The sequence below is a fragment of the Tamandua tetradactyla genome, chromosome 12 (assembly GCF_023851605.1).
Source record: "Tamandua tetradactyla isolate mTamTet1 chromosome 12, mTamTet1.pri, whole genome shotgun sequence".
Classification (NCBI taxonomy): domain Eukaryota; kingdom Metazoa; phylum Chordata; class Mammalia; order Pilosa; family Myrmecophagidae; genus Tamandua; species Tamandua tetradactyla.
Genome location: NC_135338.1, coordinates 55297210 through 55311793, shown reverse-complemented (window position 1 = coordinate 55311793; position 14584 = coordinate 55297210). Strand labels below are relative to the sequence as shown.

The 14584-nt window shown below is 34.1% G+C and overlaps 1 protein-coding gene and 1 non-coding gene across 10 annotated transcripts in view; both read right to left on the bottom strand.

Moving 5' to 3' along the window:
- The window catches only part of PPP4R4 (protein phosphatase 4 regulatory subunit 4), a 190244-nt gene that overhangs the window by 32874 nt on the left and 142786 nt on the right, over positions 1-14584 (bottom strand). For all 9 annotated transcript variants that reach the window (XM_077123440.1, XM_077123432.1, XM_077123436.1 and 6 more), the window contains 4 exons: positions 6925-6994; positions 6408-6491; positions 6013-6106; positions 5268-5338 (listed from right to left, as the gene is read on the bottom strand). In XM_077123440.1, coding sequence (XP_076979555.1) covers positions 5268-5338; positions 6013-6106; positions 6408-6491; positions 6925-6994 — 319 coding nt within the window. The remainder of the gene's footprint in view (positions 1-5267; positions 5339-6012; positions 6107-6407; positions 6492-6924; positions 6995-14584) is intronic.
- On the bottom strand, positions 9149-9220 carry TRNAR-UCU (transfer RNA arginine (anticodon UCU)). Its single transcript has one exon. It is a non-coding gene; the product is annotated as a tRNA-Arg (tRNA).

Sequence of the window (14584 nt, the reverse complement as noted above, 5' to 3'; positions counted from 1 at the left end):
TTTTTTCATACTTTCACCATAAACCTACTCGTATATTTGAATTGAAGGTGAACCTCTTACAGACAGATTATAGTTGGATCATACTTTTATATCAAGTCTGCCAATTTCTGCTTTTCTTTGAGAAATTTTCACACAGATATATTCTATATATGGTATACAATCAATGGCTCACAATATCATCACATAGTTGTGTATTATCCATGATCATTTTTTAGAACATTTGCATCATTTCAGAAAAAGAAATTAAAAAAGAAAAACTCATAACTACCATATACCTTACCCCTCCCTCTCATTGACCACTAGTGTTTCGATCTACCCAATTTATTTTGCCCTTTGTCCCCCATTATTTATTTATTTATTTATATCCATATCTTTTTACTAATCTGTCCATACCCTGAATATGAGGAGCATCAGGACACAGTAACAGTCACATTGTAAACATTATATCCTTATACAATTGTCTTCAAGAATCTAGGCTACTGGAACACAGCTCAACAGTTGAGGGTACTTGCCTCTAACCACTCTAATATATCATAAATTAAAAAGGGATATCTATGTAACACATAAGAATAACCTCCAAGATAACCTCTCGACTCTGTCTGAAATCTCTCAGCCACTGAAACTTTGTTTTGTCTCATTTCTCTCTCCCCCCTTTTGGTCAAGAAGGCTTTCTCAATCTAATGATGCCAGGTCCAGTGAATCCCAGGAGTTCTGTCTGACATTGCCAGGATTCACACCCCTGGGAGTCATGTCCCAGGTAGGATGGAAGGTAGTGAGATTACCTGCTAAGTTAGCTTAGAAAGAGAGGCCACATCTGAGCAATAAAAGAGGCTCACTGGCAGTGACTCTTAGGCATAACTTTAAGTAGGCTTATCCTATCCTTTGCAGGAATAAGTTTCATAGGGGTGAAACCCAAGATCAAGGGCTCAGCCTGCTGATTTGGTTGTCTCCACTACTTGCAGGAATATCATTAGTTCTCCAAATGAGGAAGTTGAATATTTCCTCCTTCCTCCCCAGGTCCCTAAGGGACTTTGCAACTACTTCCTTATTCACTGCACAAATCACTCTGAGATTTATTGGGGCATCACACTAACCTGGACAAACCAACAAAATCTCATGCCCTATTCAAGATTCCGTGTACTTATGGTGTTCAATTAAACTGACCATACTAGTTAAATTAGGTAATGCACTACCCAAATATAAATTTTGCACCAGATAAACATCTCTCCCTTTGGTCTCACACAGAAGTTGAAGTTTTAATATTGTTCTTAATCCTGTATTCTCCTCTACCTTAATCCTATCCAGATCAGCTTCCTTCATATCTCTACACATAGTCTGATCTGTTCTTCAACTTTTAAAATAGTTACTGTATAGGGTAAAGCTGACTTTCACAGCTCCAGAGCTCTAAGTCTCAGGTGTCACCTGAAATGACACCTGAAGTGTGTACCTGAAGTTTCTGGGAAAAAGTATCTCAGAATTAAGAATTAATAGTTAACACCTCCTGAATAGATGTGACTGCTATAAGAGCTTACAATCTAGGACCATTTACAATAAGCCTCAACCTGATAACCCACGCTCTTGACTTTAGTTCACCAAATTTTTACATTGCAGTTAGTCCATATGATTGAGGCATGACATTTATCTTTTTGTTTCTGACATTTCATTCAAAATACAGCTCTTAAGATTCATTCACAGTCTCTGTCTTTTGACTGGAGAGTTTAATACATTCACATTTAAAGTCACTACTGATAATATGGGATTTTCTTCTGCCATTTTGCTATTTAGCCTTTGTAAGTCTTATACCATTTTTGTTCCTCACGTCCATTAATGCCTATTTTTATTTATCTGCTTTTTGTATATTGTACCATATTCAGTCTCTTCTCATTTCTATCTGGATATATTTTCATCTGTTTTCCTTGTGGTTTTGATGGGGCTAAAATTCAACATTCTAAAAATATAACAACCATATTTAGTTTGATACTAACTTAATTTCAATAGCATGCACATAACTTTTCCTGTACTCCTCTGTCCTTCCAATTTTTCTTTTATTTATTACCACTTATATGTTGGTACATAATGTCCAAAAATATAGATATATCATTACTTTTCATGCATTTGCATTTTAGCACCTAGAGGAAATAAAAAGTTGAGTTACTAACTAAACAATACAATACAATAATACTGGCATTTATAACTACTCAAATGGTTACCTTTACCACAGGCCTCTTTTTTTTTTTTATGCTGCTTTGAACCACTGCCTAGTGTCTTTTCCTTTCAGTCTGAAGGATGCCCTTTAGCATTGCTTTTAAGTAATTAACTCCTTCTGCTTTTGTTTATCTGAGAATACCCTAATATCTTTTTCATTTTTTGAAAGTGTCTCACCAAACATAAAATCTTGGCTGGCAGTTGTTTTCTTTCAGCACTTTTAAGTATGTCAACCCACTACCTTCTTGCAAGCATGGTTTCTTATGATTGTACATAACACATTGCTTTTCTCTTGCAGCTTTCAGAACTCTCTCCTTTTCCTTTGCATTCAATAGTGTGAGCAATATATGATGGGGTGTATTTTTCTTCATGTTTAGCCTGTGTGGTATTCTCTGAGCTTCATGGGATGTACATATTCACATCTTTTGCTAAGTTTGGAAAGTTCTCTGTCATTATTTCTTTGACTATTTCTTCTACCTCTTTCTTTCTTTCTTTCTTCTTCTTCTTCTGGAACTCCTGCTACACATCTATTGTTGTGCCTGATGGTGTCCTAGAGGTATTTTATGCTATTTTTGCTTTAAATATTTTTTTCCTTCTGCTCCTAAGCTTGACTCATTTCAAGTGTCTTGTCTTCCAGTTCTCTGATTCTTTCTTCTGCAAGTTCTAATCTGCTCTTGAGACCCTCTTTGGCATTTTTCTATTTCAGTTATTGTGGTATTTAACTACAGTAGTTCTCTTTAGTTCCTTTTTCAGACTTCTATCTCTTTATTTAGGCTCTCACAATGGCTCATCCATTGTTTTCCTTATATCCTTTATTCTTCTTATTTTCTTTCATTTTCTTGAGCATTTTTAAGATAGTTTTTAAAGGTTTTGCTCAGTATCTCCACATTTTATTCTACTTCATTGGTGTTTTCTTTATTTTTATTCTCTTCCTTCAGATGGACCATCATTTCCTATTTCTTTGTCTTGTACTCTTTTGCTGAACACTGAACATTTTACTATTTTTAAATGTTAACTCTGGGATTTATTCCCTGAGATGTCTGTTTCTTGGTTTTGTAACCAGCTGGTGACAAGACAGAGATTTTCTTGAACTTCAGCAAAGTTCAGAAAGGTCTGCCCAAGGCCAATGCAGTCTGCAGGATTTTCCTGTTTTTCTGGGCCTCTGTCTTATCCTAGGCTTTTGTTTTTAAGTTGTTTTGGAGTTCCCCTGTTTACAGGAGTTTGGTTGCTCCATCTGTTTTCTAGGAGAGAGTCCTCCTTCTTTTGGGTGTTTGAAGCTGGCAAGCCTTTGTTCCAGACTGTCCACCTCTATAGTTTTTTACACTCCTTTCATTGTCTCAAGTTGCTTTAGCCTGGAGAGCAAATTCCAGAAGGAGAGGCACCTGGAGATGACTTTCCCGGTCAGCCCTTCCCAGCAAAAACAGGGCTAGGGATCTATGAAGTAGGTGCATCCTGATTCCCAAATGCCCTGGCCAGGGTATCAGGAAGGGTGCCAAGAACTTGTCTGACAGTTCCCCAAAGCTGAGCTTTCTTAGCCTGCTGAGAAAATGCAGCCCTTCAGCTAACTGTCCTCTGGAGCCCTGAGGAAGTGGACAGTTATATATTTGTATTATTTCATAATAATATAAAATTTATTATAGAACTTTAGGTTTACGGAACAATCATGCATAAAATACAGGATTCCCATTAAACACCCCACCATCAAGACCTTGCATGGATGTGGAACATTTGTTATAATTGATGATAGTACATTTTTATAGTTATACTATTAAATAAGCTGCATACTTAAATCCCCACTGCCTCCAGCCCTGTCCAGGGAGGAGTTAAACAATGGCTACCACCACCTTTGTCAGGGGTGAGATTGAAACAATGGTTGCTGCTGCCTTTGCAGAAGCAGGTTGATAGAACAGCTGCCCTCAGAGCTGGGCCCCAAGCAATCCTAATCCCCTAATGAAAAGCCATGATCAGTGATTGACCATGCCCACTCCAATTCTTGGTGAAGGGGATTTTTTTTTTTCATGGGCAGGTTCTGGGAATTGAACCCAGGTCTCAGGCATGGTAGGTGAGAACTCTGCCTGCTGAGCCACCATGGCCCACCTTGAAGGGGATTTTTATGTCCTTTTCTATTATCAATGAGCTAGCCAGGGATTGGACCCCATGGAGACCTACCACAAGTACAGGGGATGGGTGTTGGTAGCCACTGCATATTCTTTACCATAATTTATGAAGCTCTTCCTCCTGCTCTTCCCTGAATGCTATATATTGTTCTTCAAAATAGTTGTTTCAGATAATGCTTGCCTGTTTCATAGTTGTTTTGGTAGAAAGACTGAGCTTTAGAGCTTCCTCCTCTACCATCTTCCCTAGAAATCCTCCTTGTATTTCTTTTTTAAGTTTCATTTTCAGTTGTTCATTGCTGGTATAAGCAAATATGATTATTTAGCACTTATTTTATATCCTTGACTTCACTAAATTCACTTATATTAGTCCAGCCTCTTTTTTGTGTGCATTCCTTAGGAATTTCTACATACATGATTATGTTTTCTGAGAATGAAGACAATTTTACGTCTTTCATTTTGAGCTGCATACCTTTTATTTCTTTTTCTTTGTTTATTGCACTGGCTAGTACCTCTAGTACAAGTATCAATTAAAATAGCACAAGATGACATACTTGCCTTGATACTGATCTTAAGGAGAAGCATTCTTTCTTTCTCCATTAAGTATGACAGTAGTTCTACATTTTTTTTAGTAGGTGCCCTCTATTAAGGCACCTATTGAGGAAGTTCCCTTTTATTTCTAGTTTACTAGGTTTATATCATGAAATAGTAATAAATTCTATCAAATGCATTTTATGCTTGCATAAAATGATCATATGCTTTATTGCCTTTCTACTGTTAATATATGAATTACCTAGAATGCTTTTTAATGTTTAACTTTGAATTCCTGGAATAAATCCCATTCCTCATAAGGTATTATAGCTTTTATATACTGCTAGATTCAAATCACTAATATTTTGTTAAGGATTTTTGTGTTTATGTTTATAAAGGGTTGAAATTGCTCCTTACCTGTTAGTGAAATCATAGAAGTCTTTGCTAACCCTGAGCCAGAAGGTGTATATCCTGATGTGGAACTTTTACTAGAAAAAAACATGATTTAGTTTAAAATAAAAGAGCATGCTTCTTTCAATCACAGTTGTTTAGTACTTCAGTCAGTTTTAATTTTTTTCTTAATGCTTTCCTCTGTTTCTTATGAAACATATTTGCTGATTTTATTTTTCATTTAATTTTTACATGCCATAGCTCACCACTTATTTTGTCTATAACTTAAAAACATTTTCTGAAAACTTTGCAGCAGAATAATTTTTTTCCAATACTCTGCTAAGATATGTCATATTGTCAGGGAGTTCTGTTGCCATAGGAATGTGTCAATGGTTTCTTCATAGAAATAATATTAATAGCAAATGCATTTGTTTATTAAATGTCTCAGGAATGTCCACACCCATTTAGAAATATGTGTATTAGGTGATATAGTACCACCTTCCTCATAATATCATAAATGGATTCTATGATGCTATTAAATAAGGTCATGGCAATATTCTTCCTAGAATGCCAGGTTACCTATTCTTCTAAAAATATTTAGACTTCTTATTTTTTTAATGTAACAATCTCTTCAGAAGAAAACTGAGAAACTATTTACCTAATAAAAACATAAAATTAATTATTTTTATAATAATGTAACTGTTTCACATAAATAATGATGTAGAGCTATAAAATAAAAAATAACTTAAAAAGCAATATTGACAGGACATACCCAGTGCACTTATCTAAGTTGCCATATTTTGCATGAAAAGCTTGATTATTAAAAGACTGGCTTCGAATCAGTTTGGATTTCTTTATTTCTTTGCCTAGAGTAATAAACAGAAATAAGGAAAACATAATTTTCAGTTCATCCTTGCCTGCTCCAATTTCTATCCCATTCCAAACTACCACCATTTTCTATAAAACACAGGTAAGTCTAGCTTTCTTTCTTTAGTTTGAGCTGACTAGTGTATCTTGGTTGTACTACCCATATTAAGAGCTATCCAAACAACTAATAATAAAAAGCAAATGTTGCTTTAGAACAATAAATCTCATCTAACACACTGACTTTGCCTAAATTAATTTTTATAAAAGGAAAGAAAGACATAAAAAGAGGTTATCTCTTACTTGTTGATAGGGTGGCAGAAGAGGGTCCAGGAGCAGAAATAGGGATGCTCTTGGGCAGAGGTGTTGGTGTCTTAGAATCTCTACCTAAAATAAAGCCTGTTTTAAGTTATATCATTTCCCCTGAATTCTTATTAACCTCCATAAATATACAAGTTAATATTGAGAATGTGGATCACTATCTCCAGCTAAGCAGCATTCCTTTTCAAATATTCTCACCTTCATATTTCAGACTCTGTTATTCAGCGATAAATTTAGCAATCTTACTTCTGTTATCAAACAGAGGTAATTTCAAGATTTTGTTTTGAAGGATCTGAACCTTCACACTGATTCCCATCATTTATTCTTGTATTCCTAACATCTGCACCACATTAAATTGACAATTTTTAAAAGAAACTTTCAACAAAATGAAAGAATGTAAAGAAATTGAACATATAAAGTTAAAACAGCATGGTCTTTGCTCAGTCAGGAAGGTACATCAATTGCTTAATTGAGGTGAAGGCAAAGGAAAACTACTTACGTTTCTTTTCAAAAATTTTATCACTTAGAGGCCGTCCATCACTCTGTTGCTTCTCTTTCTCTAGTTGTTCCTGTTATTAAATAATATTTTCTATGCATTAAAGGTACAGGTTAAACAGATTAAGGAAATTATTTTAATGAAAAATGACTCTAAACTTTCAAAATACGAATACAGTTCTCAAAAAAAGTATTTTTTCCCAAAATTAGTGTCTTAAGAAATCCGTGTTCTTTCAGATTTCTTTGTGTCCTTGGGAGTTTATGAAGCTAAAACAGAGAATTTTTTTTCAATGCTCTAGTGAGCCTTTATTTTCTAGATAGTATTTACAGATTGTCACCGGCAAAACATTTGTTATCATTGGTCATTTCAATTTGAGTATATAGCAAAATAATATTTTCTTTAAAAAGACAGAGGTAAGGAAATGGTCTCAGATATTTTTTGCAAATTATTAATGGCAGGATAATTTACATACAGAAAAGTGCAAAAATTATACATGTATAGGTCAATGAATTTTCATGAAGTGAATATAACCCAGATCAAGAAACAAAACATTACCAAAACCCATAAGTCACATATGCTGATAGAACAAGTAGGCATAAAAAAAAAAAGAGAGAGAGGGAGAGAGAGAGAAGATATCAAGGTCTGAACAAACATGATTTAAGTGACAGGTATAGACCATTACACTTAACAAAGTGTACCTGGAAAATAAGGAAAAGATGGAGAAAATAGATGACACAAAGAACTGCCAGAGAGATTTGAGCTCAATAAAGAAGAACCAAAAGGAAATTTTAAAGCTGAAACTAAAATATACAAAAGTGAAAAGTAAAATATCAATAAGTGGAGTTAGCAGGAGACTCATCTATTTTCTCTCTTTTCCTCATTATCTTGATCATATTAACTACCCTTATCTTGAATCCTGGTCTGCTAACTCCAATATTAGGCTCATCTGGGGGTCTTTTTCTATTAACTTTTTTTTTTTTTTTTACATGGGCAGGCACAGAAAATCAAACCCAGGTCTCCGGCATGGCAGGCAATACCTCTGCCTGATGAGCCACCATAGCCCGTCCTCTATTTACTTTTTATTTTGCTTTTAGGCCATATAGTACTAAAAGTTTTTGAGAGCCTGCTATATTTTCTACAGTTTCTACCACTGGTAATCCTAAATTCCAATCTTTGTCTTACAAGACTGACAAAATAATGTACTACAGTTTTCAAAGGATTTCCACCTAGGATTTTAATCTCACAGCACCAGAATTCTCAGCGGAAAAATAGGAAATATTAAAGAAAAGAACCAAATGGAAATTTTGGAACAGAAAAATACAAATATTGGGGGAAAAAATTCACAGAAAGGCTCAACAGTAAAATGGAGATGACAGTGTAAAGTATTGCTGATACTAAAGACAGATAAATAGAAATGATTCAATCTGAAGAGCAAAAAGATAAAAAAAAAATTAAAGAACAAAGCCTCATAGATCCATGGGACAATATCAAAAGGTCTAATATATGTGTAATTAAAGACTCAGATGTAGAGGATAGAGGAATTGGAACAGAACACATATTTAAGCAAACAATGGCCCAAGCCTTCCCAAATCTGGGGTATGACATATATTTACAGATTCAGGAAGCACAACACATCCAAAACAGCACAAACTAAAAGAAAACCATGCCTACACATCAAAATAAAACCATTAAAAACAAAATATAAAGAAACAATATTCAAAATAGCCAAAAATAAACAGAATTATATAAAGCAGAACAATTCAAATGACAGAAGATTTTTCATCAGATACCATGGAAAGCAGAAGACAAACAAAAAAGCATCTTTAAAGTGTAGAAAGAAAGAAGATCTCAATTCAGAATTCTATCCAGTGAAAAACTATACTTAAGGAATGAACACGAAATAAAGAAATTTTAGATAAAGGAAAACTAAAAGAACTTGCTAACAGAAGACCTGCACTATGAGAACTGCTAAAGAAAGTTCTTCAGATTGAAGGGGGAAAAATATGGATCCTAAGTATTAATTGAAGAACATTAGAAATGGTCAACATCTGAGTAAACATAAAAGACTTCTCTCTTACATTCTTCAAGATATTTATGAGGACATAAAGCAAAAACAATATCATTGTCTGGTGTGGTATTAATGCATGCAGATGTAATTTATGTAACAATTGTAACATAAAAAGTGGTTTAGGGTCAGTAAAGAGACCCACAGCATTTTTGGGGGTAGTGCATGGTCTGGGAATCGAACCCAGGTCTCCCGCCTAGAAGGCAGGCATTCTAACCACTGAACTACCCATGCACCCCATAGCATTTTTAAATGAAAAAATACAAGTTAACAATAAATAAACTGCAAAAGATTAGGTATATAACCACCAAAAATAATTTTTTTAAAAAGACAGGAAGAATACAAATGACTAAGATGTAAATGAAACAGGAGTTATCACCTAGATCCTATACACATTAAAAGGAAAATATGATAATATTCTTAACAACTTTAAACTAACAAATATGACAGATTAGATAAAATGGACAATTTTGTGGAGGGAAAAAAGCAACTTGTCAAATTTGATAAAAGAATAGAAAATCTGAATGCCTCTGTATCTATTAAGGAAATTAAATCAATTACCAAAACCCTTTCCAAAAAGAAAACTCCAGGATCAAATTATTTCACTAGCAAATTCTATCAAACACTCAAGAAAGAAATAAAACCAATTTTATACAACTGTGTCAGAAAATAGAGGAGACTAGGACACTGCCTGTCTTGTTTTATGGAGTCAGCACCAAGTCCAATACCAAAAATCGACAATGAAAGGAAATTATAGACCAATATCACTTATGAATATAGATGCAAAAGTCCTTAACAAAAATATTAGCAAAGAATTCAGCAACAGATTAAAGGATATTATCACAAAAATACAAGGCTGGTTAACCTTTTAAAAAGTCAATGTAATTCAAAGTACTAAGAGAACAAAGATAAACAAATATTTCTAGATAAGCAAAAAGAGCATCTAACAAAATTCAACCAGTATTCAGAAAAACTCTCAGAAAATTAAGAATAGCAGGTAGCTTCCTCAATCTGATAAAGGGTATCAAAGACCTATAATCAAAATATCTAACGGTGAAAAACTGAATTGCTCCCCCATCAGAGCAGGAACAAAGCAAAGATTCCCCCACTTTAACCACTTTTATCTAACATTGTGCTGGAAGCCCTGGACCTTGCAATAAGGCAAAAAAAAAAAAAAAAAAGAAAGAGAAGGTATGAACATTGAAAAGGAAGAATTAAGGTGACCTTATTTAAAGATGATATCCAGGTCTATATAAAAAAAATCACTGGAAATCTATAAAACAACTTCTAGAAATAAACAAGCAAATTTAGCAAATTCACAAGATACAATGTTAATATATAAAATCAATAGTATTCTAATACTTTACCAACACAAGCTGGAAAGTAAAATAATATACAATTCTATTTACAATAATGCCAAAACATAAAATACCTAGGACTAAATCTAACAAAAATTCCCATGAGTTCTACACTGAAAACTACCAAAACTACTGAGGAAAAAAATGTGAAGATAAAGAAAATGGAGTAATACAGCATCTCATGGATTGGAATACTCAACATTGTTAAGACATAATTCTCCCAATTGAACTATAGATCAATCCTAAATAACACAATCTTAATTAAAATTCCAGCAAGTTTTCTATAAAAGTTAACAAATTGATTCTAAAATTTTTATCAATATGAAGTCTAGAAATGCAGGTCGACCAATATGATGGCCTAAGATGCTCCAGGGTGCCATTTCCACATGGAGTCTTTGAACAACCATCATAAATTGGCAGTGGTAATTTCCTTAAACTCCAGAAAAGAGTTAAAGGGTTGTAGTAACTGGGTGTGTGTCAAATCATGAAAACACAGCTTTCAAAATAGTAGAAGAAGTTTGTATTGCCCTTGCTGGCCCTTCTCCCACCCACTTAGCACAGTGTGGTGCCAGCCTGCACTCCCTTTGTGGATCCCTGGCCTTTTTCTGGAGGGTTCAGGGTAACCACTAATCACATAGTGGGGTGACTTTGTGTAGGTTCCAGTCTTTCAGGTGGCAGCCTGAAAGACAGAACAAGGAAACTAGTCTCTGGCTCACCCTCCCAGAACTTGTTCTGCAAGCAAAGCAGCTTGCAGACAGCTAAAGCACATAAGAAACAATGGAACCAAAGCTTCATGGGGTAAAGGATTACCAGCTTTTAGTTGTATAATAGAGCATCTAGGTTGGAGAAAAGTCTATCTCATATGGAGTAGAGGAGGTATGAGGAGTCTTGTAAATGGGTGAATTCCTAAGGCCTGGAGTGAACACAAACTCAGGGCAAGACTCAGACTCAAAAAGAAGAGAAGATTGTGTACTTCACTTTTGCCTTGGGCTCATCTTCATGATAGGAGAGTTAATCCTTGAAAAAAAAAAAAAAAACAGACAAAACCGACTCATTTGCAAAGACTGCTTGTTTTTTTTGCAAAGAAAAAGGTGTTTTTTTGCATTGGTTGGTTTGTTTTGTTAGGTCTTGGCATTCAAGGAACTCTGTCATATCACTACTTCCATACAAACTTAAGTAATAGCTCAGAGACAAAATCCCAGAGTTAACACATTAAAATATTAAAATTAACAATGTGCAAACAAGGAAACAGGAAATGATGGCCCATCCAAAGGCACAAGATAAAAAATAAATCATCAACTAAGAATACCAGACTTTGGCCATATCTGACAAAGACTTTAAAAAAGTAATCTGCAACTATGCACTGATATTGTGAGCCACTGACTGTCCACCATATATGGAATGTACATGTGGAAGATTAGACAATAAAAATATTTTTTAAAAGTGATCTTTAATATGCTCAAGGAGATAAAAGAGATCACAGAAAAAGAAACAGAGGATGTCAAGAAAATAATGAACAATATGTAATTGCCAATAAAGTGATAGAAATTTGAAGAAAAAAACAGAAATGCTGGAGTTGAAGATTACAATAACTGAAATGAAAATTTTCCTAGACAGTTTCCACAGCAGATTAGAGCTGGAAGAAGAATAAGTAAACTTGAAGAAAGACCATTGAAATGACTCAGGCTGAGAAGCAGTAAGAAAAAGAATAAAAAAAGTGAACAGGACTAAAAGACCAGTGGGACACCATCAAATGTCCAAGATATGCATTATAGGAGTCCCATATGAAGAAAGAGAGAAAGAAGCAGAAGGAATATTCAAAGAAATCATGACAGAAAACTCCCCAAATTTAATGAAAGACATGCATATATATATATTCAAGCATCCTAATGAATCCCAAATTGGATAAAGTTAAAGAGGACCATGCCCAAACACATATTGATCAAGCTATTGAATACCAAAGACAAAAAGAGAGTTCTGAAAGCTACAAGAGAAAAGCAATGTGTTAATGGGAAGGGAATGCTTAAACTGTACAGAGTTTCTATTTGGGCTGATGGAAAAGTTTTGGTAATATATGGTGATGATGGTAGCACAATATAGTGGACATAATTAGCAGCACTGAATTATATACTTGAATGTGATTAATAGAAGAACTTTTAGGTTGTATACATGTTACGTGAATACATTTTTAAAAATTTGGACTATACTACACAAATACTGAACCCTATTATAAACAGGGGACTGTAGTTAATAATACAATTATAAATCTGCTCTTTCATGAATTGTAACAAATGAACCACACTAACAATGCAAGGTGTTAATAGGAGGGTGGTATATAGGAATTCTGTATTTTATACATAATTTTTCTGTAAACCTACAACTTCTCTAACAAAAAAAGTAATAATAAATATGATTTGGGGCATACCACGTATAAAGATATAATTCTTAAGTACAAAACAAGGGAGGGACATAAAGGGATATAGGAACAGAGTTGTATATACTACTTAAGTCAGTATCATAGCAAATGTGACTGCTATAGATTTAAGATATTAAACTTAAATTCAGTAACCACAAAGAAAATCTCTGAAAAATATATACAGAAGCAAATGAGGGGTCAAATGCTACACCATAAAAATAAAATAAATATAAAAATAAGCTTTAACAGAAGAATTGAGAGACAAAAAAGGCATAAAACTTACAAAGACCAAATAGCAAAAGGCAGAAGAAAACTCTGCATTATGAACAGCTGCTTTGAATGTAAAAGGTACAGATTGGCAAAATGGATACAAAAGCATGCCCAACTGTATATTGTTTACAAAAAAAGAAAAGAAAACGTCACCTTAAAGTCAAAGATACAAGTAGGCTGAGAGTGAAAGGATGGAAAAAATATCCCATGCAACCAGTACCCAAAAGAATGCTGGGATAGCTACACCAATATCGATTAAAATAAACCTTAAGAAAAAACTTTTATGAGGGACAAAATATGATTATATACTGATAAAAGGGTAAATTCAAGAAGACATAACAATTATAAATATATATATGCATATAGTAGCAGAGCACCAAAATATATGAGGCAATATTGACAAATTCAAAAGGAGAAATAGATAGCTCCCTATAAATAGCAGAAGACCTCAAGATACCATAATCAATTATGGATAAAAAATCTACAGAAGATCATAAGGAAACAGAACACCTGAAATATACTATAACCCAAGCAGACCTAATAGACATATATACAACATTTTACCCAACAGCAACAGAATACATTCTTCTCAAGGTCACATAGTCATTCTTCTGGAAGATCATGGTTAAGTAACAAACCAAATCTCAACAAATTTTTAAAAATTGAAATCATATAATGTATCTATTCTGACCACAATGTAATGAAGCTAGAAACCAGTAATAGAGTGAGAGATGGAAAATCACCAATATGTGGAAATTAAACAACACACTCTTAAACAACCATTGTGTCAAAGAAAAAATCACGAAGGAAATTAGGAAATGTCTTGAGGCAAATAAAAACAATAACACAACATACCAAAACTTATGGGGTGCAGCAAAGGCAGTACTGAGAGGGAAATTTATACTTCTAACTGCTATAATAGAAAAGAAGAAAGATCTCAAAACAGAGACCTAATCTCCAACTGGAGGTCACAGAAAAAGAAGAGCAAACTAAATCAAGTACAGCAAAAGGCCAGAAATAACAAAGATTTCAGAGGAGATAAATGAGTCAGAGAACACAAAAACAATAGAAAGAATTAACGAAACCAAAAGAGGTTTCTTTGAAAAGATCACTAAAATCAACAAAACTTTAGCTAGACCGACAAAGAAAAGAGAGGATACAAATAACTACAATTAGAAATGAAAGGGAGGCACTACTACTGACCCCACAGAAGTAAAAAAATATTGAAACAGGATACTATGAACAACTGTATACCAACAGGTAAGATAACCTGGATGAACTAGACAAGTTCCTAGGAACATACAAACGACCTACACTGACTCTTAAAGAAAGAGAAGTTCTTAACAGACCAATAACAGGTAAAGAGACTGAATCAGTAATCAAAACTTCCCCAAAAAGAAAAGCCAAGGAGCAGAGGACTTCCCTGAATTTTCCCAAACATTCCAAGATGAATTAACATCATTATTGCTCAAACTCTTCCATTAAATTGAAGAAGAGGGAATACTTCCTAACTCATTCTATGAGGCCAACATCACCCTCAGATGAAGTCTGATA